This window comes from Calypte anna, chromosome 5A, assembly GCF_003957555.1.
Source record: "Calypte anna isolate BGI_N300 chromosome 5A, bCalAnn1_v1.p, whole genome shotgun sequence".
Lineage (NCBI taxonomy): Eukaryota > Metazoa > Chordata > Aves > Apodiformes > Trochilidae > Calypte > Calypte anna.
In genome coordinates, this window is record NC_044251.1 from 35,155,510 (window position 1) to 35,183,056 (window position 27,547).

Below are 27,547 nucleotides of genomic sequence, written 5' to 3' on the forward strand. Positions count from 1 at the left end.
CTAGCTGCCACCTTTGTGGTGTTTGCCACTCTTGCTGCTCTTTTGAATGTCAGATAAATCTGGTATTTCTTTGTTTCCTTCTCTTATCCCTCCCTCTTCTGATTCTTTTGACGTTTTCACTTTTAGGGTGTCAGTCCTGTGGTTAATGGATGAATTCAGCTTGGATGAGTTCAATCTCCATCTTCTCAGACTCCTATAAAAATCTTTTCTGACGTTTTCACAAACCAGAACGTAGATGATTGGGTCAGCAACGCTGTTTGCAGTGGCTAAACACAGAAACACTGTAAATATTGAATAAATAGCTTTTTCAAAAGGACATGAGGAATTTTGATGAAACATAAAGTATATGGATCTTATTACAAGTACCACATGGTAGGGAGCAAAGCAGATCAGGAAAATTACAATAATAGTGATAGCCAAATATTTCACTTTGGCTTTTTGGTGACAAGTCAAGCTGCTGCTTGCTTTTATACTTTGGATAATTTTGTAGTTTGTGAAAATGAGAATTATGAAAGGTATGGCAAATCCAATTAGGAATCTGGCAAATCCAAAAGAAGCCAACTTTATGTCAAGAGGAAAAGTCTCAAAGCAGGTTTTATTCATGCATTTATCTTCCATGTTAAATATCGGAGTGTGGGTTATTGCAACGACAACAAAGAGAAAACACACTATGATGATTGCCTTTTTCTGTTCTCTTCTCCCCCTAGATTCCAGAGCATACACCAGTGCCATATAACGATCCACAGAAATGCAGCACAGAAGCAGAATGCTGATATATATGTTGCAGAAGAAGATGAACCCTGTTATTCTGCAAGCATTTACACCCATATTCCACTCATGCTCATTTTGCACATAGATAATCCAGAGGGGCAAAGTACTTAAATACATCAGCTCGCTCAGTGATAAGCTGAAAATGTAGATGGCAATTATTTTATTCCTTTGGATTTGTACAAGTGTAAGCACGGAAGTTATGCAATTTGCTGGAAGGCCTATGGCAAAAACGATGCTGTAAACAGCAACCAGAAGTGTCTTGCTCTCGCTGTAGGGAATTTCTGTGCAAGTGGGGTGATTATTTGTGTCTGTACAATTTTCCATTATTCTTTTTCCAGCTGGCGTTTCCTGAGAATCAGAAGACAAAGTGGAAAGTTAGCATGTGAATCACTTACTTAAAAACATGCCAGTAAAAGTTATGGACCCACAGGTGCCAACAGGACATGTCAAGGGGACAAGTGGAATGCTTGTCTAGGGGGAACACCTAAAACAGGCAAGTTTTCCAAGTTTTCCTGTCTCTTGGGAGTCAGGCCTTAAAGGAAAAAGTTCCTGTAAGTAAGTAAGGAATTTCACAAGGAATGTCTTGACAACAGTAAGCCTGTTCATTGAAACAGAGAATTGGAGACTGTTCCTGCACCAGGTTGCCTCATAAATAAGACAGAGCTTCTGATCAATTACTGAAGTCACTTCCCAGAGGAAGTTAAAAAGACCAGTCTTCAAATAATTTTCTTTTTCAAACTGAATAAAACAACTTCAAACAGTAGAGATTTTGGAGGCAGACTCCCAACAGAAGGTATCATGTATGGTCAGTTGGGGAGGGAGGGGGAAAGCCTCAAGTGGGTGGTAGTATTTGCGTCAGAAATTACCACATATGCAGGAACCAGTCTGCCCACTGGTGTACGCCTCCACCATGGTTCTTTAGACCTAGCTAATTCATACTTCTCACCTCCCTCCTCTAAAAGTATAAATGCAGCTGAAGAACATAAACTTGTAGTGCTCTGTAACATCCATGATAGTAAGCAGTTAGAGGAATAATCAAGACCAGAGAGAAGAATATACACATATTTAGGAAATGGAGGTGAAGAAAATCAGTGCTCTTTGAGCAGGAGTGCTTAAAAAACCTCCACCTTTCTGAGACAACCATAAACATGAGCAGAACTGGCATTTGGTTTGTGTTAAGTAGTGCTGGGAGAAGCATTTCTTGCAAAGTCACAGGATGATTTCCATACAGAAATCTTCTTCAAGTGAAGAGAGGAATATGGAGGTGGATGCACCGGAATAGTATTGCATGCCCTTAAAAATTGTATTTTGCTGTATATATGAGTTGAAGGTGTCCAATGTATACCATCTGTGATAAAAAGAAGCCTTTGTCAGGCCTTATTTGTTGGTCATTCTTTTATGGACTAGACACGCGCTCCAGGCAAGAGTCCCCTAACTCCACACTGAGGAGATGTTGTTAACAGAGAGCGAGTCCCTTCAGACAGAAGAGGGGAATGAGCTTTCCTAGTCCACACTGTGCATGAGCCATATCTTTAACCTCGAGTTCATGCAGCCTCAGAATGTTTATTTGTTGCTTGTTTGGCCCCTCCTTAAGTGGACCAAGGGGAAACAGTCTACTTTCAGTGCAGTGGGGTTGTCTCCTGCATCACTGGGATGATGAACAATTTAGTGGGCAAGAGCAGTCCCTGAGGTGGTACAAGCAATTCTACATTAAATGCCTGACAGAACACCTGCCATGCAAGAACCCTAGAACTTGGAGGGCAATCAGATCCCCTGACTTAGTTTAGTTACAAAACTATCAGAACTCTGTGAGAAAAGAGGAACAGGTTGCCTTAGCCTGTGAGGTTCTCGCAGTATCACTGTGCTAGCCACAGCCATAAACACCGAGAGGGTCTCCTGGCCCATGCCAAGAGGTGTTCATTTCTATCATGTACCTCAGCACAGTCAGAACTTGCTCAATGACAGTAGCTTCTGAGTGAAGATGTTCTGGCAAGTGAGCAGACAGGGCAGAGTCAGTGGTACCTGCTGTCCCCATCCCTGTTGGCAGCATAAGCCAATGGAGGAAGAACTGAAAAAGTGCTGAGTGTGTGAAAGAAGCCCACTCTGGAGGGTGCAACTGTGCTCTGTGACTGCCTTCCAGTTGCTCCCACAGCAAACCAGACTCTGCTTATGTGCTGACACCGTGGTGAGGGTTAGCAGGCAGCTGCCACCATGCTGGTTGGACCATGGCCTCTTGCCAGAGGGCCATATCCCTCCACAAGTGAGAATCAGACTGGAGTTTGGTGGGTATCTTGAGGCCCCCTCAAGGGGAATGTGAAGTCTTCTTTAGTTTCAAATGTCTCATCTTAATGGCTGAGAAGAGGATCTGTACTGCTGTGCAGGGAAGACAGCACCGTATGCAGCAGGGCTGCTGCAAGGTTTCTGTGTGAAGTTACTTCCCTTCTTTTCTATGCAGTGAAAGTGTACTGACAGCTGTTGTTAACTTAGAAGTACTATGGTTGCTATAAGGGCTGGTAGTGACTTTTTTTTTTTTGCTGCCTCTTCATTCTTCTGCCATCCTTGGTGAATGAAGTGAGGTCTTCTCTGGGCCACCTACTGAACCACTGTGTAGAGGGGATAAAAGTGGTGCTTGGTTTCAGGGTCAGCAACATTTCTCTGCCCAGACCTCACATGAGAGCTTGTCTTCAGCTCAGATGTGTCTGACCAGTGTGGGAGATGCTGTACACCTGCACACCAGAGAGTGGTCTTGGAAACTTCTAAGGTATAGGAAGATGGGGTAATCCACTAGGATGTGCTGTGTGCCTGCTCAGTATTTTCACTCTTTCCTGGACATCTGCTTTTGGCCTAGACTGTAGCCACATTATTGGGGTAGGTAGGCCTAGCATTTCTAATGTTGTTGTGTTATGTTCACACTGTTAGACAAATAGATAATTGCATTTCTTACGCCTAAAATGGAGTGTCTACATGCTGTAATGTAGTGAGACCTTATGGTGAGAAAATCCTGAAAAAGGGCAAGGAACCTGCAGCTGCCCAAGTAAACATGGTTGTGGATGGAAGAGGTGTGATGGACATGACATTTCTTGGGGTGCAATAAGAAAGCAGCAGAAATGCCTTGCTGCAGACCCACTGAACAGGGCTGTGAAAACAGACTGAGACTGACTGTTCTTTCCTTACCTTCTCTGTGATGCAGTACACCTTGCAGGTACACTTGATTTACCAGAAGAAGTGGTAAGGTGCTTGCTCTTAGGCTTCCCTTGAAAGTGGAAGATTTAAAATACCAAAGTGCTGTCTGGTCTAGAACTCGTATCTTCCACTGTGTGGGCAGGGGCCAAAGTACTGCTCTGTTGTGCAGGAGAGCCTATGCAATGTCACCTGCCCTCTTCCCTACCCAGGAAGCCTCAGGGAGCACTGATCTGTCCTGCAAAAGTGCCCTACACAGCCTACGGGGGATGGCACCATGAGTCTAGGATGCTGTGAGGATGTGGTTTCACATCACAGGCACGCTAGCATAAACACCCTGGTTGTCACCTTTTTTTTTGTATGCTTTGTCCCTGACCAGTGGGTTCCTGACCCTTCTGTGAACATGCACAGAGTGGTAAGCCACCAGAAAACTTGTCCCCATTTTCTATTTGGGTCAACTGTCCACCAGCTGACCTTTCTAAACTGGGTCAGTAGGGTCAAAGCAGCACCAGGGCTGGCCTAAAGGAAATAGTAGTAAGTAATGGCCAGCAGTGGAGCAGCAAGAGGGAGGTGGAGGGAGGGTTGTACTGAGAGCAGCTCAGCTGTAGTGTGATCTGCAGCCTCCATCAGGCTCCAGAGGCACTGCTGATCTCTGCTGACTCTTTAGAGCTCTTTGCAACTGAGTTGCTCAACCAGGTACCTTCTCTGTGGATGCCAAAATCCTTTGGATAAGCTGTTTGGCTGTTAATAATCCATCTGGCTGTTTGGGTCCACATGGAGCACAGCAGCTCTCACCACAACACTCCAGTTCTTTTCCTTTGAAAACATAACTGCTAAGCCCTGAAAAGTGTGTGGACTTTTGTGAGCGTGTCAGCTTAGAGGTTATTGCTTCAGAGTAAAGGTCTTCATGGGAGTCTGGCCCTGAATGAAGCAGAAAGAGGTCCTGGGTGGTGTGGAAGCTTGACTGGCAGCTCCTGCTGCTCCTTCAGGACGGCTGCATTAAAGTTTGGTCTTTCCTCAAGGGACTGAAGTGTTTTTGCTAACACTGAAGTATAAAGAGAGAAGTGAAAACAAGGGGGAAAGCAAAAGACATTATTTTGCCCTTTTTTTGCTTCATTTTTCTATGAGCTACTCATGTAAAACTATTTCAATTCCCAGCAGAGAAGCTAGAGTGATAAAAATAGCCCACATTAGGAAAGGTTAAAAAAAATGTAGATACAGTTACAGGGCAGAAAGGAGAAATCAAAAAAAGTACAGTAGTTGAACAAAGCACTGGTTGGAAGTCTTTGGATTCATCCACCAGAGATATAGAGAGAGAAGAGAAAAAAGAGACTTTGAAATACATAACATGAGTGTAATTACATAAGCAGAGCACATTATTTATTTTTCATTTTAAAATAATTTTTCAATCATCCTTCTATATGAAAGATAATTGTAAGAGCTGAGAATACTGAGGGGCTTATGTGGATATTATGAATATTTTTTTAAGGTTACACTTATAATGGTTAAGACAAAACCAGCCCCATCCCTTCACCCACCCCCCGCCCCCTCCTGCTCCCAATGCATGGAAAGAATAGCAGCCTGCAAGTTTTAAGGCATAAATCAACATTCAGTAAAACAGAACCTAAGTGTCTGCTGAAAGATTTTGTGTACTTTCCTTAGTAGCATGTGGTACCACAACTGACACAAGATTGCTACCATGGTGTTGGTTTGACCACTCAAATCCAATATGATGAGACATCAGTTCCCAGATCTATGACCCACAATGCTCATCACTTTTCTTCTGACCCTGAACTTCTCTTTCTCATGCAGACCTTGCATTACTTATCTGTAAACTTTAATTACTGTTAGCTTTCCAGCCACTGGCTTTTGGCTGTAAATTTTAATAGAAACTTAGGAAAACTTGTGTGTTATCTTTGTGGATAAAAATAGATCATGAACCAGAACTTAGTGAACTGTTTTAATTTTTTGTTTGTTTGTTTTTCCAGCATTAGTAATAAACAAACTCGTAGAGGAAATTACTTCTCTAAACAAGTCTCAGCAGACAAAGGAAAAGTAGCAATGTCTCCTCTTAGTTACCCAGCAGACTGATTGTTTTTACTGATGCACACAAGATAGTGGGACTTGAAACTGCATAGTATAGAATTTGAACATAGTATATAAATATATAATTTTGTAACGATATAGATGCAGAGCTCTGTAGAGAAAAAAGGGTATTTAAAACTACAGGACTATACTGGAATACAGCCTAAGCACAACTCCATCTTAAAACATCTGTCTCTATCTTAGCTTGATCAGAAGAAAACCACCAATGGGATTTGAATGCAGAAACAAATCCACACCATATGAAGCTGCTTTAATGCTTAGTCAGGAAAAAAATCTCCACATTATTCCTGAAAGAGGAAAGTGGCAATTTTCTTGTATTTGCTAGGTTTCTATTTGAGTTTTGCCCTCTTTTGAACACTTCCTGGCTGCTGCAGCTGTGGGAAAGACACTTAAGAAACAAGGAAGGCCTCTGAGCAGCCTCCTGCTGAACCAAAGCACGGCATAAAGTTTGCTTTGGTCATCAAGTGTAGTCATCTTAGGCTCAGGTATGGTTTTGCTTGATGTAAGCTCTTGTGCAGCAGTGGTTACACTGATCTCCAGCTGTGAGACACCAGCCAGAGCACTGTGGTGCAGCAGGTAACCCCTCAGGTGACTTGTGCTGGTTAAAACAAGCTGCAGAGCATTTAGGCTGACAGTAGCTGATATAAGGAAGTAGTAGGACCTTGGGATTAGTTATGCAGCCTTAATAACTAACTCTACACTGCAGATACGAGCAACTGTGTAAAAAAAAACCTCAAACAAAAAAACAAAAAAAAATTTTGTCAGAAGATAGAAGATGCTAATCATCTGCCATTGAGGAGGGGAACTCGGCAGTCATTTCTGATGAGATGAAAGTGTTTATTTATCCCATGATGCACAGTTCATAGATGTGAAATCTCAGCAACTAGAGGTTTTCAATACCTGTTTGTAAGCATTTGCAAAGACCCACACAGCCACTTCCCCTTTCCTATACTCTACAACTAAATGTGTTACTTTGCTAAAATAAGAACTTGTGAGTGAACTGATACATAATTCAGGATTGACAAAGGACCAAGCTTAAAATTGTGATCCTTCCATAAACTTTATGTCTTAGTGCCTTGTTACAGTACCTAGTGAGGGTCTGCAGAGCAGGTAAGAGAGAAATGTGTAAAGGAAAGCTCCTTCTATAGGGTTTTAAATCATCTTACTTGACACATCAAAAAATAGATATATCTATATATGTGTTATGTGGAGTAGATAGGTGAAAAATAGACCTCAAAATCCCCCACAAACCAGTGGACTTTTTTTCCCCAGTCTCATGACTTATAAGCCATGACTCATGATTTTGGGACTTTTGGATCTGGCGAAGTTTCTCAGTCCTCCCTGAGAGCATCAGAGAGTGGCTACTACAGGGCAGATTTACTCCCTGGTACCTACCAGCTCCAAGGCCAGGAAAGCCATCAGTATCCTCAGAAATGCTATCATCAATTTGAGGCTGAACTGTTAAGCCTGTCAAGTCAAAAGGCTGAGGAAAGCCTTTGACTTTTTGGAGCAGAGCCAGTGAAAGTGAAGAGCTGAGAGAAGCCCCAGGGCTGGCAAATTCTGTGCTGCTGATGCACACCCTCTTCACACACAAAACAAGCAGGCACTTGTGCTCAAATACCTCCCTATAGCTATCGCAGCTTTGCTGATAGCCTGGGAGTATTTAAATATGGCTTCTGTTACTTGAGTGGCCTCCTAACTGGCCTCCTAACTGGCCAGATTTTCTTGCTGGCTTGTACTGGAACTGTGAAGCCTTGGAAGAAGGACCCTCTCCTGGGTTCTGTATGCTCCTGGATGTCAAAGCAAGGCAAAGTACTGGTAGATTTGACACTGAGGGCTTAAATGTGGATGAATATTACTCTAGACTCCAAAAGAGCAGGTTGGGGTATGAGAGCAGCTATTTTAACAGGGCAAGGAGATTTGGCCATGCTGGCACCCTGCTAAAGCTGAGCACACCTAATTGTCAGGTCTAAGGAAGATACAACAACAGGTAACTGAACAAGGAAATGTGAAGACCTATGTTCAGAACACAAGGTGTGCCCCTAACAGAGATGCTCTGTCACCCTGGCAACTGGGCAGCAACTGTTCATCTGGAGTTGCTGGAAATTTCTGGACTGAGGCCATGTATCTTTTTACCCTTCAGTGAATGACAACAGGTGACTGTGTGTGTCACCTGGGCCAACACCAACACCAAGAAAAGGCCCTCAGGTCTCTGCATGAGAAAGCAAAGGACAACCTGTGGTTAAAGGGAGTCTTGTTCTTGCTGGGAGGAGCATCAAGTTTGAGTGTTCAGCCTCATCACCTCTCAGGCAGTCAAGGCCATTGGAATGGGAGCAGTGTAGCCATGCCTGTGGCTTGTGGTAGTCCTTGGCTGGCACTCAGGATTTCCAGGCTCCTGGACCCACAGAGGCTGTGGGACCCTTGGATTCTATTGCAGCCCAGCATGAATGGAGCAATGCTGCAACAGAGACAGGCATGTGTTTTAGTGGCCATGCAGGCATCCTACCTTGTGGTAAGCTGCCCTGCTTGTTTGTAAACTGGCTGTGGATTGTGGCTGTTCAATGTTTGCCTCCCTATATTGGTTTATTTTTATTAATGGACCATGGTTGTATCTGACCACAGCTTAGCCCTGCATGCTGTTGCCTTGTCACTGCTGACACACTGAAATTGCTTGGATTTTCCTTTCCTTAGATGTGGTCTCTGCAATGCCATGGTTTGTTCCTGACTTTCACCAACACACTGATGCTTTCCCTGCCTCTGTCTAAAGCCAATCAGTGGTTTCCAAACCACTACTGGCCTAGGATATCTACAAATGGTAACTCATACTTCTTTTGCCATTCAAGTTCCCATGGAAACCAGAGGATGCATGCTCAGAAAACAAGTGTCCAGGCAGGACTGCCACTAGGCAGTGTCTATTTGTTCATAACCGAAACCATCTCCTGATCAAGCTCCCAAATTCACAAGCTTTCCTCTTGTGCACTGACATCCCCTGCAGTACTGACAGTCACAAGGAAAACAGACTTTTCCTACATCCTTAAAATACGACTGTCGCTTTCCTGCCAGTTGCAGGAAAATGCAAAGACAGTGCTAAATTTTGCCCTTCCACCTTCTGACAGCAGACTCTGCCTGGTAGGTTTGTGCAGGAGCTGCTGTCACCTGGGAGCTGTACTATGGATGGTAGCATCATCAGTCCTAAAAAAGAGGTTGCTGGGGAGCAGAAACATGCCCCAAATGATTTTATGACCTGCCAGACTTGTTCTCACTGACCTACTGTCTCAGTGAGAAGTCTAATCTAGTTTCTACTCAAAACTGGTTTTCTTTTTCAAAAGTCAATGTGTCTCAGCAGTTGGGATCTGCAAAGCCTTTTGAAAACCATAGTGCCTTCTATATTTGAAACAATCCTATTTTAACAGAGCAGTTAAAGATAGTTTCCACAAGTTTTCTGAACTCACACACTACTATGCCCTCCCTTTCCATTTTCCTTGAAACTCAATTTCTTTGTTCCTTCTTGTCGTATGATTCATTTTCAACTAATTGGAGAGCTACTGCTTTCCTTTTTTTGCCATCTGGGTCACCTCATATAGCTATTTAGCTCACATACCAGCAGCAGGGTTTTCCCCTTAAGATCTTGGTTATACCATCAACAACTGTGATGCTCAAAGGTTCCTCTTTGCACCTACACAACTCTGATGTCTCTGTCAGCAACTACACTCTCTCTCTGATGTGTTCTACAGAAAGCAGCTGTAAAGATGATGGGATTTCTGCTAGTATGATGAGATCCTTGACTACTTTCTCCATCACCACTAAATCATAGCTCCAGCTCAGGAGGGAGGGTTAAGCACTAATTGCTTCCATCATATGCATTGGCCTCAAGAGTTCAGTTGAAAGCCGTGGTGTGACAGAGGGATGTTAGAAGGTCCTGCCTGCTAACTCCTGCTAAAATTGTCCCAGCTCCATGCACAAGGCATGCACAGCAACCTTGGAGCCAGGAGCAGTGTGGAGATATACATATTTTTGCAGAGGCAGCTGAGTCTGTACAGGGAGGGAAAAGAAGTAAAAGGAGAAAAAATAACCTCAGGTGAAAAAAGGACCACGTAAGTTCAGTGGCCCGAAATGCTCATTGCTAATTACACCCCATGACATGCTGAAAACACAATAGGCTTGCACTGACTGTCAAGAAAAGGCAAACAAAGCCTGAGCCTGTGCTAAGCTCAGGCCAGATGTAGAAGCTTTGAGCCCCAGAGAGCAGCCACAGAAACCTGTCCTCATGTTGTCTGGTGCAGCAGTAACTGCAGCAGCTGCTTTGGTGATGTTCTTATTGCACTGGGACAACTGCTCCTATGAGCAGTGATACAAGTTTCTTGGTAACCACAGCAATGCTGCTCTCACCTTCTGCAGTTCTAGCTCTTTCTGGTGGGGGAACCACTGTCTTGCTACCACTTCTGTAGCCCCTTGTGTACAAAAGCAGAAGAATGTGGCTGGGAGGTCAAAATCATTCTGCACAAAGCTGTGAAATTTCCATTTCAGCTCTGAAGTGAGACTGAGCTTTGTCAGGGAAGGCTGAGATAGTTGAAACTCTGCTTTCAGGCACTTCTACAGTGACAGCAATGCTGTTTGTGTGATCATGGTGTGATCACTGTAAGATCAGTCTCTCCTGGAGAGATCGTGTGGAAAATGCTGAACATGAAAGAGCTGCCTGCAGTTTCAGGCAGAATTCTGTACAGTACAGAGGAGGTACTCAATACAGACTGTGGTTATTTGTTTAAATAGTGTCCTGTGCAAAGTCCTCAGAAGAAAATCAGCCTTTCCCATTGAGTGTTAAAGAGCAGAATGAGTCCTTTTATTATTTGCCTTCCCTCCCCCCCTCCACCCCCTATCTCTGTACCAGATGTGGTTACTCAAAGTTAAGGAACCATTGGTTTAAAGGCGATTGAAGATTTTTGAAAAGTCAGACAAATAAGTCAAATCCCAAAAATATTTGACATAAAGAATAATTGCAACTCAGTCTCCACACTTCTGAGTGACAGAGATCAGCAGTGCTGTGTGAATAAAAGATGGAGAAAAAGAAAAAATGTAGTGTATCCATTTAGTCACTATAGACTAAAGTCATCACAATAAATTCCAGTAGAGTAAGGATGAGATGGAAGGCTGAATATGACTTCTCTTTACGGTCTATCAAAGGAAGTCCAGCTTTTGTGTTTCCAATGTAATTCTGTACTCATGCCTCATGCTCTGCAGTGGTAGTTAAATCTAACCTCACAGCAACCTGTATCCTGCCAAAATCCTTCAGTCCTCATTATCATCTACCCCTAACTGGAACAAAAATTGTTCTGTGAAAGACAAGTATGTTTTTTACAGGAAAATGAATTTGTAAGGAAAACAGATCGCAAAGACTCCATCAGCTGCAATAAATTCTAATTAATATGGACCCAACAACATTTCAGGTCTGTTGTATCAGTCACAAGGAGACTACAGTGAAACATAGGCAGTGAAACAGTGAAACAGGGTCTGCCTTTCTGAAGTGCAAACACACAGCAAGGAGAAGCAGTAATCAAAGCAGAACAAAGCAGAATACCACTCAGTAGAAGTAATGCCTTGCTTCAGGGACAGAAATCACTTACTTCTTTTTTCTTGGGCTTTTGCAAAGGAGGTGATGAAGTTCTCGTGCTGTACTCACAGGCTGCTCTGTGAAAACTGGAGGAAGTTGCTAACGGTACCACGTACAGTCATAAGTGCTGTGAGCTGAAGGAAAGTAGATTGCTCATGACTTCATGAGGATCCCAAAGTGTGTCACTTGTAGTTAGGTGCCCACTAGTAGATAGGAGGGTGACTGGAATACCCCAGCCTTTAAAATCTTTGTCCCGTCATCACTTGAGTAAGTCATTGTAAGAAGGCATCTACAGCAGGGAATATCTGTGGTAAGATCTGCTCCTGGAGGTTTACTGGAAGTGCAAGAAGAGGCAGAAGAAACAATTTACTTGTTACTGCCGGTAGAAGATCATCAGAAAGTGGGAAAAAAACAATGGGCAGGACAGGAAAATGTGTAATTAGCAGGAAGATGGAAGGAACAAAGAGCATTGCTCTGTGTGTGAGGGCAGCCCAGGCACTGAGGGCTGTCATGTTTCTACTGAGCAGAGCAGTCAGGATATCAGAGTTTTTGCAACGTTAAGGGTTTCAAAAAGCCTTCTGAAGCAGTCTGTACTCATTTCTGTCCTCTATATTGCTGTCAGATATGAAGTAATGCCCAGCCTCTGCACAAGTGGACTTGTGCTCAGCCACAGATGGCTGCTGGCTTTCACAAGTGCCTCTGCAACCCTGTCTGCATTTTAGGGGGGGCCCTATGAGAAAGGCCACGCTTCCTGCCCCCCAGTAACATAGCAGACAGCACAGCCCAGTGTGGGGGAATTTGGACTGCTACTCTTTGACTCCAACCTCCATTTAATTTACCCTCCCTGCTGTGCCAGCAGGGCTGTGCTTGGGCTCTTTGCTGGACACATGGAGCTGTGGCACGATGCTGTGGCTGGGTGATGGAGGAAGCAGAGACTGACCAGTGCACTCAGCTAAGAGAAAAGAAAACCATAAAAAGGGAAATGATTGCTCTCAGATCCAGTCACTTGTCCATGTAGAAGAAGATGAAGTAAGTTCTGCTCTCTACAACTACCTGAAAGGAGGTTGTAGTGAGGTGGGGGTTGGTCTCTTCTCCTGAGTAAGAATCAATAAAACAAGGGGAAATGGTCTCAGGTTGTGCTAGGGAAGGTTTAGATTGGATATTAGGAAAAATTTCTTCACTGAAAGGGTTGTCAGGCACTGCAACAGGCTGCCCAGAGAAGGGGTGCAGCCACCATCCCTGGGGGTATTTAAAAGCTCTGTAGATGTGGTGCTTAGGGACATGGTTTAGTGGTGGACTTGGCAGTGTTGGGTTAACAGCTTGACTTGATGTTCTTAAAGGTCTTAAAGCCTCGTACAGAGCTCACATGGCTTCCTGGCTTCCCATGTACATATATCCAGTTCTTGGCATGCAGTCTGCAGGAAATGCAGAATCCTCCTTATTTTGCTGCTGAAAATGAAATGTGGGCAGGTCAGCTGCAGAGATTTTCCGTGCACTGGATTTTCTACATGTGTTACATGCTGTGCTATCACAGAGCAGGATGACACAGATTTGTTCTTTTTTGTCAAGTTGCATAAATGCCTGCATCACACATCTCTGCTTGAAAGTCCTCCTGCTTGTGCTTTGCCCATTTTTGTGAATGGTGTGCAGAAATTTGGTCATATTCAGTTTTCACAGATGCAGTGGGTGTGGTGTGTGCCTCAGGTATGGAAATCTCCAAGCCACATGTGCAACTAATCATGTCTTCGTCAAGCAAAACCCACTCACCTTGATGAGAAAAGTCCCATCATGTTTGATTGTCCTACTGTTTCATACACCAACATGAAGATGTCACCTGGCAAGAGCTCCCTGGCACGGCACAGCTGGCTGTCACATGCTGCATCTTAGGGACCTTTGACTCTCTGGGGCCATGATGGGTTTGTCTTCTGTATGGTAGGACTTAAGAGGTGCCAGCCTGGGCATTGGGGTCCTCGGGGTGAGGTGAGGTGAACATCTGTTTGGTATTTAACAGCCTCTTGGGAGAGCCCTCTGCTGAGGTTGAAAGAAGAGAGCATGCTGCAGCAACAACCACTTTGTTACTACTCATAGAATCATAGAATAGGCTGGGTTGGAAGGGACCTCAGAGATCATTGAGTCCAACCCTTGATCAACTACCGCCACAGTCACTAGACTATGGCACTGAGTGCCATACTCTTTGAACTCCATCTCTGAATGTGTAGGTCCCCAGACATCCCAGCCCATCCACATTGTTCTTTTGTGTGACTTGAACTGCTGGAATAAAAGTCAAAAACTAAAAAAAACCAACCAACCAACCAACCAAAAAAACCTTAAAACCCCCCTGCAAAAACAAAAACAAAAAAACCAAAACCAAAACAAAACAAAAAAGCGGGGGGGGGATAAATCTGGGATAGCAGGTGGTAATGATGGGTTGACTCACACAGCCCTTGCAGCCTTGGTTGCAGCCTTTTGATGGATGTCTCTGGCTTTTTTTTAATTAAATAAAACACCCTCCTTACACTAGGGAACCGTAACACCTACAGGATTAAAAAGGTTATAGTCGTTGGTGCCTCAGAGAGGAAAAGGGTGTAGTTCAAACAAAATGTGTTTCTGATTTTTTTTTTTACAAACTCAGAACAGCAGCAGTGGTGGGTGAACATCTGAAGTCAGTTTAACCTTAGCAAGCTCAGATGGAAGAACCAATTGCATATCAATAGCATGGTCTGCTCTTCTGAGCAACCACATTTACCTGTGGTACACACAGGCAGAAATTAAAGCTGGTTTTGTGTCTTCTACACACAGCTCTGTAATTTAAAGCCATGCTTTGTTTTTAACTTGGAAGGCATCTGTGAAGGGGCCAAAAGCTGATGAAATTGCAGTGTTTCAGTACCCACTAAGGGGATGATTTACTGAGGAGGTACAACTTTTTCTTGTGGCTACCCAGAGCTCTGTGATACTACGTGGTTTTTATGGTTTTGGTTATTATATCTCAGATAATACAAAAACTGTGTCAACCACGGAAACAAAATCATAAACAAAATCATCACAGAGACCAGTCTGAGCTTTAGATCATCCAAATACCACTCAGACACATGTGCCATATATCCAAACGTGTTTTTTTCAGTCCTGTTGTTTTCCCTGTAGCCTCCAACAGTTTGATTTGTACCTAGGCTTGACACAGCTCTGAGATTCTAAGGGCTCTGGTATTTGCATTGCATCAGCTCCTCCCAGTATGGTCAGGGAGCCTTGCTGCCAGCAAGGACCCCAGCAGTCTTGCTTGGAGAGCTGAACCAAATCCTTGGAGGGTGAGTGGCTTTAGGAACCTTGTACCCTGCAAAGGGAAACAGCCACTGAACTTGCAGGTACCCATGGGCTACCCCCAACACATCTGCACTGGGCCTTTGTGGCTGAGGGGCACCTTAGAGAAAAGCCACAGACAGGAAAGCAGGAAATGTTTTGCAGAGCAGAGATAACATTGAAAATAATACTCTGTAAATGGTTTGATTTACTGATTCGCCTGCACAGGAGCTGCCGTGCAACATCACAGGAAAAGGAAATGGAATAGAGGAGGAGTGGGAGGAAAAAGGCAACAGGACAACAAAACAGGTTGGCAGTATTCACTGGGGACAGGACTTAATGTCCTGGGTTTTCTCCTGAGCACAACATGTTGTGGAGATCTGTGATCACACACAAACACTGAGAATGTGAATCCTTTGACTCAAAAGGAAATGTTGGTATTTATTTAACAAGATGGACAACTTATGTTATCTTGGCATTCTCCTATGCTGGAAATTCAGCCTTGTATAAAGCTGGAATGGCTCTGGGCATGCTAGATTTATCTAGAGCAAACCAGTCCCTGAGCCACAGGTCTGAATTTCAACAACTGTGTGTGATGAAGAAACGGCTGCAGAGCAGACACATGATGGTAGAGTTGTCCCCCCTGAGCTCCATTTCACACACTTTCTCAAAAGCCTCTTTTGCGTGAAGAACTCAGAGCTCTGCATGACATTTCTTTGAGGTGAACACCCCAGATGACGTGAGCCTCAGCAAGTTGTAGGAGCTCCTGCCAGCACCGTATATCTCTGTTAGAGCACTGGGGGGAACCTCTCTGCACAACTGATATTTTGAGCCTTTGCCAAACATTTTGTGGTCTATTTGGCTGTTCCTCAGTGGGGGAGCTCACAGACCTGCACATGCTCAACATTACAATAACTTTTTTCTTCACCCATCTCCCTCTTTTTTGTGTTGCTGTCCTGCAGTGGGGAAACTGAGGCTTACACATGGGTGATGATCTGGGTGATGATACCACTCTGTATTGGCCAAGCTATGAAACCACCTCCTGCAGCATTAGATGGTTACCTCTGATGCCTCTCTTAAGGCATCTTCTATGAGTCTTCAGGGACCCAGGTCAGTATGAAAGGTCCTCCCAGTCTCTGCTGCTGTATTGTTGCGAGCAACTTAATGTTTCAGAGAAAGCAAAGTCTTCAATAAATTGAGCAATTTAGTGGGGCACATACCTTGAGATATTTGCTTCACCTTTTGTCAAATAAATACCCTGATAAAGTCTGAAAAAATAAGTATGGTCTTCCTTGAAATTTCTAGGTGTGTATGCACACTGAAGGGAAAACATTCAAGTTATTTCCCCTCCTTTCCCACTAGTTTTTCAGATCCTCTTATTCCATCATGAAGATGGAACAGACAACAGAAAAACCTATTGGAAATTACCCCTGAAAATGCTGACTTTGGAGTTCTGTCATGATTTTCTCAGCATCAATAAATCTTCCATTGATTAATCTTTCTATAGACACCTTAGATTTTGGCTTGTGTTCAGCAATGGCTATTCACTTAAACAATGATTCTACAGCCTCATTTTCCACACAGTATTTCCATGACCTACTTGGGGCTACCAGTGTATTTTTAAAAGATGCCTTTGTGAAGCAGCCATGTTTAATGGAAAGATTCTTTAACATTAAAAGAATCATCTTTTCTCCTGACACTTTAGCATCATGGGTCATTTTTAAAATAGAGCTACCCATGGAAAGATAAATGGTGTAGCTTCATCTGGTACTGGTGTAGTACAGACTTATTTTAACACATGAGACAGGAGATGGGAAGTCTGGCTGCCCTGCAGTCTGTGGTGTGTCTGAATGATATCTGTCTTAGCATTTATAGAGTGAGTTTACTGAGTGGACCTTGACACCACAAAGCTCTGTGTACTCCAGGTTACTGAGATGTGTGGTGTTTTTGCATGAAACTTCAGTGCAGAGAAACTTGCATACTTCAATATTTAAGAAAATGCAAATATCTCATTTTTTGCACCAGTTTTGTAAGAGTACATGGCCAAATAATGAGAAGGAAACAGATGCAAGTCAGTTCCGGACTGATCTTGAAGCTCTTTTCATTAATCTCATCTCTGAGTTTTCATTTTCTCTGTTTAAAAAGGCAGCTGTAATATCGGCTTCCTTTGAAAATATTCTGAGATGAAGTGTCAAAAGACACTGCATGAGGATGAGGTATTTTTACAAATTAAAAAATATATAGATACCTACACGCAGTGAATATGCATGATTCACAGAACTCTACAGACCTAAATACCAAGGCTTTGATGACCTCACTGAGTGCAAATGTCTTGGTATGTGGCGCCCACTGTCACCACTCAGATCAGAGGCAAACAGAACATGATCGGGCAGGTTGATACATTCAATGCAATACATACTGCAGCTTATGGTAGACAGACAGCAGATATATGGGTGAAAACAAAGTGTGTCTTGTTTGGGTCCCAAGTGCCAGACACCCAAGAAAACACTGATATAAGCACATCCATAAAGTCTGACTTCGGTTTCTCTGCAAAGCTTCTTTCTTTTACCATCACCTCAGGTGATATCCCAGCACTTTCAGGAACAGGAGGAAAGTGTGAGGACCAAAAGAAGGAAGAATATGGTCCAGAAAGAATGTGTTGTCTTTGGTCTGCTTGGTTTCAAGATGGTTGAGTTGCCTAGAGGTTGGTGAAGGCTCTGGGCAGCGATAAACCACTTCAATTCTTCTGCAGACAGATAACATGAGTATCTGCAGGAGCTGTAGGAGCAGACACTGATATCCTACAGATGGTTTTGGGTGCCCCAGAGAACTCTGACATCATATTACTACAGCCACGCTTCCCCTTTGCTCAGGACTTCTTTAAAGACCAGAAAAGCAGCAACCACAGCACAGGTGTTGGTCATCAGCCTCCTGTTACACACCTCAGGTGATTTTCATACATTTTGTTTTCTATAAAAGCCACTTGTGCTCTCACCCTGATCACTGTCAGACCTCCTGAAACAAGTCTGTGGTTTCTGCTGTGTCCCTATTGCAATGATTTTTCTTTGTGTTGTTGCTGTTGACATCTTGCTGTGTGGACCAGACCTCCTTTCTTACAAGCAATTCTGCAGGAGACGGGGTAAGCCAACACCATGCTCTGCCTCTATTTAAAGGGGAAGGTCCAACTCCCATTTGAAATGAAAAGAATAGGTCAGTTTTCTGCCATTTTAGTGAGAAGAATTGGCCCAGTCAAGGTTCTGACAAATGCCAGAGATGGTACAAAGGCAGTTGGCAGCAAATTGTTATGTTTGGCATATTGTTTATAAAAAGGACATCTTGTGGTGACAATCCCTGTGGTTGTTCTGTCATTCCCCTATTGTGGTTTGGTGTAGCAAATTATGAGTGTGTCAAATCTGTGCACCTATTCCTAGCAGCAATGATTTCTGCTAGGATATCATTTTCCTCTCCCTGTTAGAGTCGGTCTTACTAGAAACATCCATGTCCATTACTAGGACAGCAAAACAACAATCACCTTGTGATGCCAAAATCCTTTTGAAAAATGCTAACAGCACAGTGGTATTTATTCTTCAAAGTCTAATCCATTATTTGGAAATGAAGTAAATGAAGTGAGGCATTTCTTGTAGTTAAAAACCTTATCAAGCTAAATCAAAAAATCAAATTAAAAGCTATATTCAAATGCAGCATGCTTTATAAGGTGAATTATTACTTCATTGAACAAGAAATTCAAAATAGTCTAAGATGAAAAATCAGATTCTATCTGCACTTGGTTGTTTTTTTGGTAACCACTAGATTACGAATAGTCTCTACTTCCATGTCTGCTACTCAATTTCAGTTCACTTTATTTTAACATATTTGAGGGGAGTTTGTTTATGCTATAACTTAGGGGAATTTCCAGATGGAAAGGAGTTCATATGTACAAAGCTGGAGTCAGAGCTTTTATTCTATGCTTTGTTTTTTTTTTTTTTCCCCTGAGAAGGAAAAGACATACCAACAACAATAGTTCCCTTTTACTGGTGCTTTTTCATCTGTCTGTGTAGGTGGTATGTTGAGATAATAGTTTGATGGAGATTAAAGGAAGTGTGACTGCTATGTAAGTCCTGTCAGAAGGGGGAATCCCAGCTCTTTAAAGAACATGTGCAACTAGACATGAGGAGTGTTATTATAGGGTTCAAAAGAAAAAACAGCCCAAACATCTCATTTCTCTCAAAACCTCCTCTAGATTTTCAGTATGTGTAAAAATGGGCCAGGTCCTTGGCAGGGGATATTTCTGCTGAGGTGGGTGTATGGTTGCTGGGTCTGGGCTCTGCTCTCTGCCCCATTTTTCCCCATTGCTGTGCTGAGTCTGAAGAGGTCATCATGGGTTAAAGCATCTTCTGTGGAGATGTACAGCCTTGCTCTGGAGATGTAAAGAATGGAGACCCCACCAGGCCCTTATCATGTTTGGTGAATTCTCATGGTATTTTATCACAGTTATCAAAGAGCACTGCTGAAAAGGTTTTCCTTCCTTCCAGGCTCAGTGTGTCTGGACTCAGGAGAAGCCAGTTTGTCTTTTATATACCAGAAATACACACTTATTTTAGCCTTCTCACCTAAAGTAAAGCAGTCTTTTATTCCTGGTATTTTCTTCCATAGAAATCAAAGTACAAAAACCTCAGGCATACCTCCTGGAAGCCCTTCTTAGTAGAACAACAGACACTTAACATGAACCCCCCTTTCAGTTTGGCCCACATCTAAACCACAGTCTGTTTCCTTTCATTAGCAATCATGCCTTCTATCATCTGTGGTCCCTAGATACCTTCAGCTGGATCTTCACATCTGCTCAGTGCTGAGCAGCCAAGCATCTAATCCTGGGGTTGACTCAAAAATGTGCTGAAATCATGGTCCCCCTCCCCAAGAGTCTCAGTACAGCAGCTCTGCACTAGGGACAACCACCTTACATCAATAGGTTCTTCCAGAAAAAGCTGCTGCAGCCAGTATTTACTTTTTAAATCCTGTTATCTTTTTTTCTTTAATATATGGCAATCCAGCAGCTGTAGTCCCTGACTCCCAGCTGGTAGTGGTACCAGTCTGTGCCTGTCAGTTCCTATGAGGATTTTGGTTTCTCTGGAAAACATGTGTGATAGAGAGAGGAGGGGAGGAATAGGAATAGGGGAAGGTCTGCACCTCTTTTACTGAAGCCAGGACAGGTGTATGGAAAATATATTTATGCTTCAGAAGGAAAGGAAATGGAGAATTGTCCTGATGACTGGGGAACTCATCTGTCAGAAGGAAGTCCCAGCCCCTGATGCCAGGGCTATTTGTGTCTTTTAACAGATAGCTGTAGTAGATCAAACAGAGAAACTGTCCTGACAGCTGGTCCCAAAATGCAAGTGCTGCCCATGCACTCTGCTCAAGGCCAGACCTCTACTGGCAAGGCTAAAAGGCTGTGCTGGTAGCTAGGAACTCAAGAAACAAGTAATTATTTGTGCAAATATTTGTGCAATTAACCTGCACATGGTCATAGGACACTGAGAAGTGATCTAACATGATGAATAAGGACTAAAGCCAATAAAAGCCTGAAGAGCAGAGCAAGCCCTGAACCTCACAGAATATGGTGTTTGCTTTGGTCTTTGCAGGTTGCTGTTGGAGGTAGTTCACTCTTTCCTTTGTTCAGATTGCTTTGAAGAATGCACATCTGGGAAGTGTGTGGATGAGTGGCTTTACTGGGAGGCCAAAGGTCTGTCTAGCTCACAGTCCAGTCTCCAGCAGTGGTTCCTATAGAACCACTTCATGGTGGTAGCACACAGTATCCTCTCTCCTTGAAGCTCTCCCTGAGCTCACGAGTCTGTAGGTCAGCACTGATCTTTCTACTGCTAAGAATGAACATGCAAAGATAATTTCCCTACATATCTGCTTACATGTAAAGCCACATACACACTCACAGCTGCTGTATTTCCTTATGTTAGGTTTTGCACTGATAGCCCATGCTCTGGTCATTCATCTGTATTCAAAATATCTCATTTCTCCAGCTTTTGTTGCTCTACAGAATGTGGGGGTTGTTTTTGCCTTATACAGCATCCAGTGCATTGCAAAACTCTGAATCCATCATGTCTGGGCCAGACTCATAAAGGCTGGAACTCATTCTCTCAAATAAATCCTGTTGTTCTTTGAAAGATGTTCACTGGCGTTCACTACACCCTCACCCTTAGCTCACAGTTGTTTGCATCTGTCACTTCTGTTTGACTGCACTTACCCAGCTCATTCTGTTCCCTTTTGGAGTATGGATGCACTGTAAGCATTACTTCAGACAGAAGCAGGAGAGAGATCATGTAATCTCTTTCAGGAATGCTAATTAGCCAGACTGCTCATTTTCAGTATAAATGGTAGACCTTGTTTATAATCCTATCAGCATCGCTGTGCCCATCAGCAGCCTCATGTTGTAAATGTGCACAGTGTGACTTCTTCCTCAATACAGAAAATTATTTAAGTACTCTCCTTTTTTTATCACGCTATTTACTACCTCCCCCTAGTGATACTTCTGTACCACTGTTAAACTATTTTTATTCTTAGTGAATGTTTAAGCACTTTCTTTCCTCTGCCTGTTCTGAGGTATTTCCAGGTAGTGTGAGAAATGAGTCAGTGAAATTAAAACTTAGTTTATTTTATTTTATATGATCTGACATCCATTTCTCCCTTTCACATCTGCAACAGATTGCTTTTCGATTTCACAGCAGTTCTTTCACTTTATCACTGGCAAGGATGAGATTTTTAGCATGATCCATTTGCACTCTTGGCTTGGATATCACAACTTTTTGAGTACCTGATAAGCCCTTCATCAAAGAACTGAACTTTCATTCAGATTTTTATACCCACATTTTTCCTACCAATGAATTTCAGTAGTAGCTTTCCTTAAGATACAGATCTTACCTTATTTTCAAGGTTTAGATAATCAGAATGATCCATTCTACAAATAATGTCACAATCATGATGGCTGGTCTTTAGAGAGAAACAGTTTTTCTACCCAGCAATTCTTTCACTTTGGATGCAGTACCTGATGGATTGGAGAATTCACCTGTATCACCTAGATACCTTTTTCCTATTGGCTGCATACATTTCTAGCATAAGTCTGCCACTACATATGTCTGTCCTCCATGCACAAAGAACTTTACTTTCTACAAATTGGATGAGTGTTTAATGCATAATGTGTTTAAGGAACAACGCATCCTGCTTTTTAACTTTCTGACTTTGTTGATGATCTGTAGCAGGTCATTCTGCAGACACTCTTCCTCTTCTTCTCAGCATCTTGTAAATCTGTCTTAGCAACTCACCAGCTCATAGTGATGATACAGACAACCACCCCCGCCTGCCCTTTCTAGTCAACACTATAATCACAGTAATCAGGGAAGTCATCTCACCAGGCTTCTGTGGCATCAAATTCCTTCTCAAGTAACTTCCTGTTCTTCTCATTTGTTACTGACCTTTCTAGCACCAGTATAAATGATGACAAGTTCTCATTTTTTCTCATTCTGCCTTGCCAAGTTGCTGCCTGTGTGGCAATTCATTTCCCAGCACTGTCTTTGGTGTTGCTGGTATAACCAGTCCTGTATGGTTCCTTCTAAAAATATGTGGAACCTACAGTTGTTTTTCCTGTGTTTCTGATGTTGCTTGTCTTTCTTGAGAAGAGGACACATGCAAAGGCAAATGTGGTTGTCTTGTAGCCATTGTGCTGGCCACATACAGCTTATTCCCAAGATGTTCTGCTTTGTTGCAGTATTTCAGAGCATTAGTCAAATACAAATGTTCTTTTGTGTGTGTGTTCAGGCTCTTATTTCATGTCAGCTCTGACCTGAATGCTTGTGAGAAAATATTTGGTTTTAAGAGGTTTCAAGATCGATGTTGCTGATCTATTGATATTCACATGAACATCAACAAGACCATTTCTAAACCATTCATGGGTTACATTGCTGTTACAGGAATACAAAATGAGACATCATCTACAGTAGCTGGATCAAGGGAAGCTGAGTGTAAGTCAGGCTGTTGTGGTGGGAGTGTCTTTCAAGGAGGAAGGGAAAAGAGCATGAGGCACTCACAGCAAGTGTGTGTGTGTGTGTGCGCTTGAGAAGTGAGAAATATCATAAGCCAGACAACCCCCCACCTTGGAATCTGCTGCAGTACATGGCAGGGCACCACCATGCCCAGGAGCACAGTTCTAGGTCCTCTCTCCCAGTTCCTACCCTACAGCCAGGTCTGGCCCGGGTGGAGGGGATGGCCTTGCTCTTGGTTTCAGAGCCTAGAATGGGCTGGAGGAACATAACAAAAATCTTGAGACAGATAAAGACATCTTCTGCATGAAGACAGAGGGCGACAGAGGAAGATGGATGCTACAGTGCATTGATGCTGCATCAGGTTGTGTGAAGGGAGTCAGAGGGAGCCTTCTGAGAGCAGAAAGGAATGTAAGGATGCAAGAGGCATCATTGTGTCATGTCTAGAATGTGAGGACGTGACTTGAAGGCTTTGCAGCCAGAGTAGGCACAAAAAGAAAGGACAGGAAGAGCAGACTGGTGCAGTGAGGACAAGGTGGTTTCTATAGCAGTGGCATTTGGGATGGGAAATCAGCAGAGAGGAATTTGTGCTACTGAAGGTGGGGAGGGTGAAGAAATCGTCATCAGGAGATTTTACTGTGGGCAAGATGAGAAAAGCCCCAGAGTTTGGTGATGCTATAAGCAAAGGTAGAAATTATCAAACCTGACTGCAAGGAGAGAAAAAGGGAGAAGAAAAGGAGTGGGAATTTGGTATGGAAGAGGAGAACGGAGTCCAGCAGGAATGGGAATGGGTCTAAAAAGAAGGTTTATTTTAGGAAGAGCAGTCTTTGAGCATGTGGTGGGACACCTAAAGGAACTTTCAGTAACAGAGAGATCAGACTAACAATAAAGCTGAAAACACCCTCAGAAAAATGATTACTGTGATGAGGGATAGGGACAAGTTTGCCACGGGAGAGGCTTGCAAGTGGTGATGATGTCCTCCCTATCAAGGCCTGCAGAGATGACTTGTGGGAAAGACACCAAGGGATTGAAGCCCAACTCCTGGAGCTGACATGTGGATTCAGGTGGCTGTAGCCTGTACACCAGGTTTGTTAGCTTCTCCTCAGAGGTGAAAACACTAAAGAGAAGCTTAGGGGTAGAGGATGGGCAGATAGTCAAGTGGATCTGCTGTCCTGAGAGATGAAGCACAAGGCTACCATTTTTCTGAGATGAGACCTGGCTACAAGAGAGCTGAGAACAACTGCCCAAAAAAGCAGGGAAAGGGACTGGAGAGCTACTCCAGGGATTTAAGGTAAAGAATCAATCAGCTGCGCCCAGGAGGAAGTGAAGAGGGCATCTACTGATGGTCAGAGGGTTGTGGGGTTTCCCTTGGTCCCTGGGGCTGGTGCCTTCCCACTGACTCAGAAAATGTTCTGAGGCTGTGCTGGAAGCCCTCTCTCTGCATGCATCAAAACTGTTCTGTGGATTTTTTTTAAGGAGGGTGGTAGCTGAAAATGAAGATGAACCTTTCTAGCATGTCTCTGACTGACTCTCTGTCTGACTGGGAAATAGAGTAAGCCACTGGGAAAGCATGTGTCAGAGGAGAACTAGGTTGTCTGTCTGTCTGCATGTCTGTCCACAGGCTTGGCCTCCTGGCTGGTTGGAGAGCTGGCTAGGGCTGAGAAATCATAACTGCCACAGCCAGGGCTGTCACCTCCTGCTCACAGGGTGAGAAGGACAGGTCCAAAAGGCTGCATGAGAGTTGGTCTGAATGCAGCCCTGGTTTTGATGGGAATGACAATTTTTTAATGTTTAGAAGAAAAAAAATATTTTTACTCCTTAAAAGTAAAAACTTAACTTTCCTTCTTTATTCCTTTGCTGCTTTGTGGATAACTGCAGCAGCTCCTCTCTCAGACCTGGGTGCCTGCTTTCCTCACGGACACCTTTTTGGTTCCACAAGTTGGAAGGACAGAACCTGGACCCCCACAGACACGGGAGCATGACTCATCCCAGAAAGCCACTGGGGAGGAAGCCTCATGCTGGGCCAGGAGCAGTATGACAGAGCTGCTGCCTGCTGCTGCCACCAATCTGCTTTTCATTTTCCACTCAGCTCTTTATGACAGAGACCCTGCAGTGTGGTGAGAAGCCCAAGCACGCTCCCAGTGTGTGAGCACTCGTTTGCATTTTGCCCATTTTGCCTGTGTTGTGTCAGGCTGCCTGCCTCAATAAACATCTTCAAATGCCTTCTGCCTGTGCAAGGATCTTCGTGTTCTTGCATGACTGAAAGGAGCTTGTACGCTTTCACACAAAGGACTCAGAGGTGGCACGGAAAAGCTGTCACAATTTAGTGATCTGAAGGGAACCTTTCAATGCTTATGAAGTCAGGGACATCTTGATTTTGCTTTGGATTTTTGTTGGTTTTTTTTTTTCTTTTTTTTTTTTTTTTTTTTTCCCTGGGTCACTCATTGCAAAACTATTTGAGTTAGTCAGGGGTTGAGAAAATTATCAAAGTCTTTAAAAGAGGCAAATTCAGACATGCCTTGGCTGAGTGCAGCCAACCTCTTTGCTCCTAGAAGGAATGTAGCTGTTCCCATGTTGAAAAAATAATGTGACTAAGATATAGGGTGTTTGAATAATAAAGCAACCCAGTCTGGGCCCCACTGAGTGGTAAAGCAAGACTCAGCTTGTAACATGTGGCTTCAAAGTACCTTGTACCTCTGACTGAAAGGTGATTTTTAGTCTGACCCTCTCAAACCAAAGGAATTCAGGAATGTCCCAAGCTGTGTCTGCACCTACTGGTCCTGAGGATGTCATCCTTAGGGCATGGGGCATGACTCCCTGCTCTCACTGAGGCATCAATCTGTCCCCCTGCTCCCTTCCCCACAGATACAGCTACTCCTGGCTGTGCTTGGCTGGATGACCCTGGTCTTGGAAATTGGAAGGGAAAATGTTTGAGACCCTGTGAGTACAAGGGCAAAGCTTGGAGATGCCTTTGTGAGCATTAGACTGCAAAACTGATGTACAGACAAAACTTCCATGTTAGTCTGTGGCTGTCACTTGAGCCAATAATGAGAAAAAAGTTGAGCAGTGCCAGTATTTACATTTTGAGGCCGTTTGTCATTGTCTCCAGGTGCTTTGAAAATGGTGGATAAGTCTCAATTTCACTTCCTGCACCATTCCCTTTCTGCACTAGCATTCTGGAGGATTCCAAAACATAATGGACACAAAGAACCACACAAAGCCATCAGTGATTCTAGGAGGCCACTTTCAGCTGCCATTAAAAGGTTTTTGGATAGATTGTTCAACATCCCTGGATGATGAACAGTGGCTTCATCTGAGTAATTCACATTGGCCATATTAAAATGTGAGCTGGTGGAGACTCCTTCTCTGAGGCTGCAGGCTGCTCCTATGGCCCAGAGACAAGCTTAAAATCACAACCATGTGTCCTCTTTCCATGGTGTGTCCTAGGTTTTTCTGTACAGAGCTGGTAGGTGGTCTCATCCCACCCAAGATTTTATAGAGACTTTTGTTTCCCCCAACTCAGTCGATATATTTTTTCCTGAACCATCAGTACTGCCACCACCACAAATAAATAAAAAAATAATCCAGCATCCCAAAAGCAAATCATTTATTCAGGGTGCTTCCTTGGTATAAAATCTCTGGCGCAGTGACATTTAGGAGGCTGTGGATCAGCTACATTGCAGTGTCATGAAAATTTCATGCTCACTTGGCAAGGAAGTTGGTGAGTCAGGCAGATGAGCTCTTACACCATATCCCTGACCTGGATACAAACACAGTTTCAGGTTACTGCTGCGGGTGTACAGCTCAGAAGGGGAGAGAACCAAGAGTATTTAGGCCTTCAACATCAATGGGGACCAAGTTTCAGATCTGCAGCACCCTTTGTGATTTAAAAAAAAACATTCAGTCCTGATGCCCCTAAAATATATTGACCTTACAGATGGATTCGTGGTTTCTAAATGCAAAGGTTGAAGTTATGCACAGAGTATATACCTGAGAGTGACTTTATTGCTTTGCTGGGACTCTTGCCCCAGCCAGCAGCACTGGCCCATGACTATGGGTTTCACCTGCTCTGCACAGGGGGGCTGGAGGTGGCAGGTAAGTGGAAAGGGAAAATGTGACAACAGGTTTCTAAATATTTTCAGTATAAAAAAAAAAGAAAAAAAAAAGTGGGGAAATAAATAAATAAAAGCAGATCCAATGGACAGGTTTAGGCACAGCAGAACCCATTGTTATGAAGTGAGAACCTGGACTTCTGAGTTGCATACAGTTTTGTTACACGACTTTGCTTTACTCGCTTTTTTCTCTGCTGCTGTCCTTCCTGTGCTCCTGCCTGTCCCATTCCCATGCTCTCTGGAAAGGCATCAGGATCGGTGAATTCACCCTGCCTGTCTTTTCTGCTTCTCTGCTCCTCTCCTGCCAGCCCAGGGATGCTCCAGCCTTGAGCTGAAGGACTCGTACCAGCTTTCACCAGGCGAGGTCACACTAATCCCATGGATGCTCTGCAGCAGGGAGTTTATCCAACAGCCACGAACACTGCAGTGGAGGA

The 27,547-nt window shown here is 43.6% G+C and overlaps 1 protein-coding gene across 3 annotated transcripts in view; it reads right to left on the minus strand.

The window, feature by feature from the left end:
* The window catches only part of GPR132 (G protein-coupled receptor 132), a 74,788-nt gene continuing 47,241 nt past the window's right edge, over positions 1 to 27,547 (minus strand). The window contains exons 1-2 of one of the 3 annotated variants that reach the window (XM_008501109.2): positions 14,103 to 14,145; positions 1 to 1,119 (exon numbers count right to left, since the gene is read on the minus strand). In XM_008501109.2, the coding sequence (XP_008499331.1) occupies positions 1 to 1,095 (1,095 nt within the window). In that variant the 5' untranslated portion in view covers positions 1,096 to 1,119; positions 14,103 to 14,145. Of the gene's footprint in view, positions 1,120 to 11,678; positions 11,690 to 14,102; positions 14,146 to 27,547 lie in introns of those variants that run through there. The other 2 variants (XM_030452326.1, XM_030452325.1) reach the window with 2 other exon arrangements.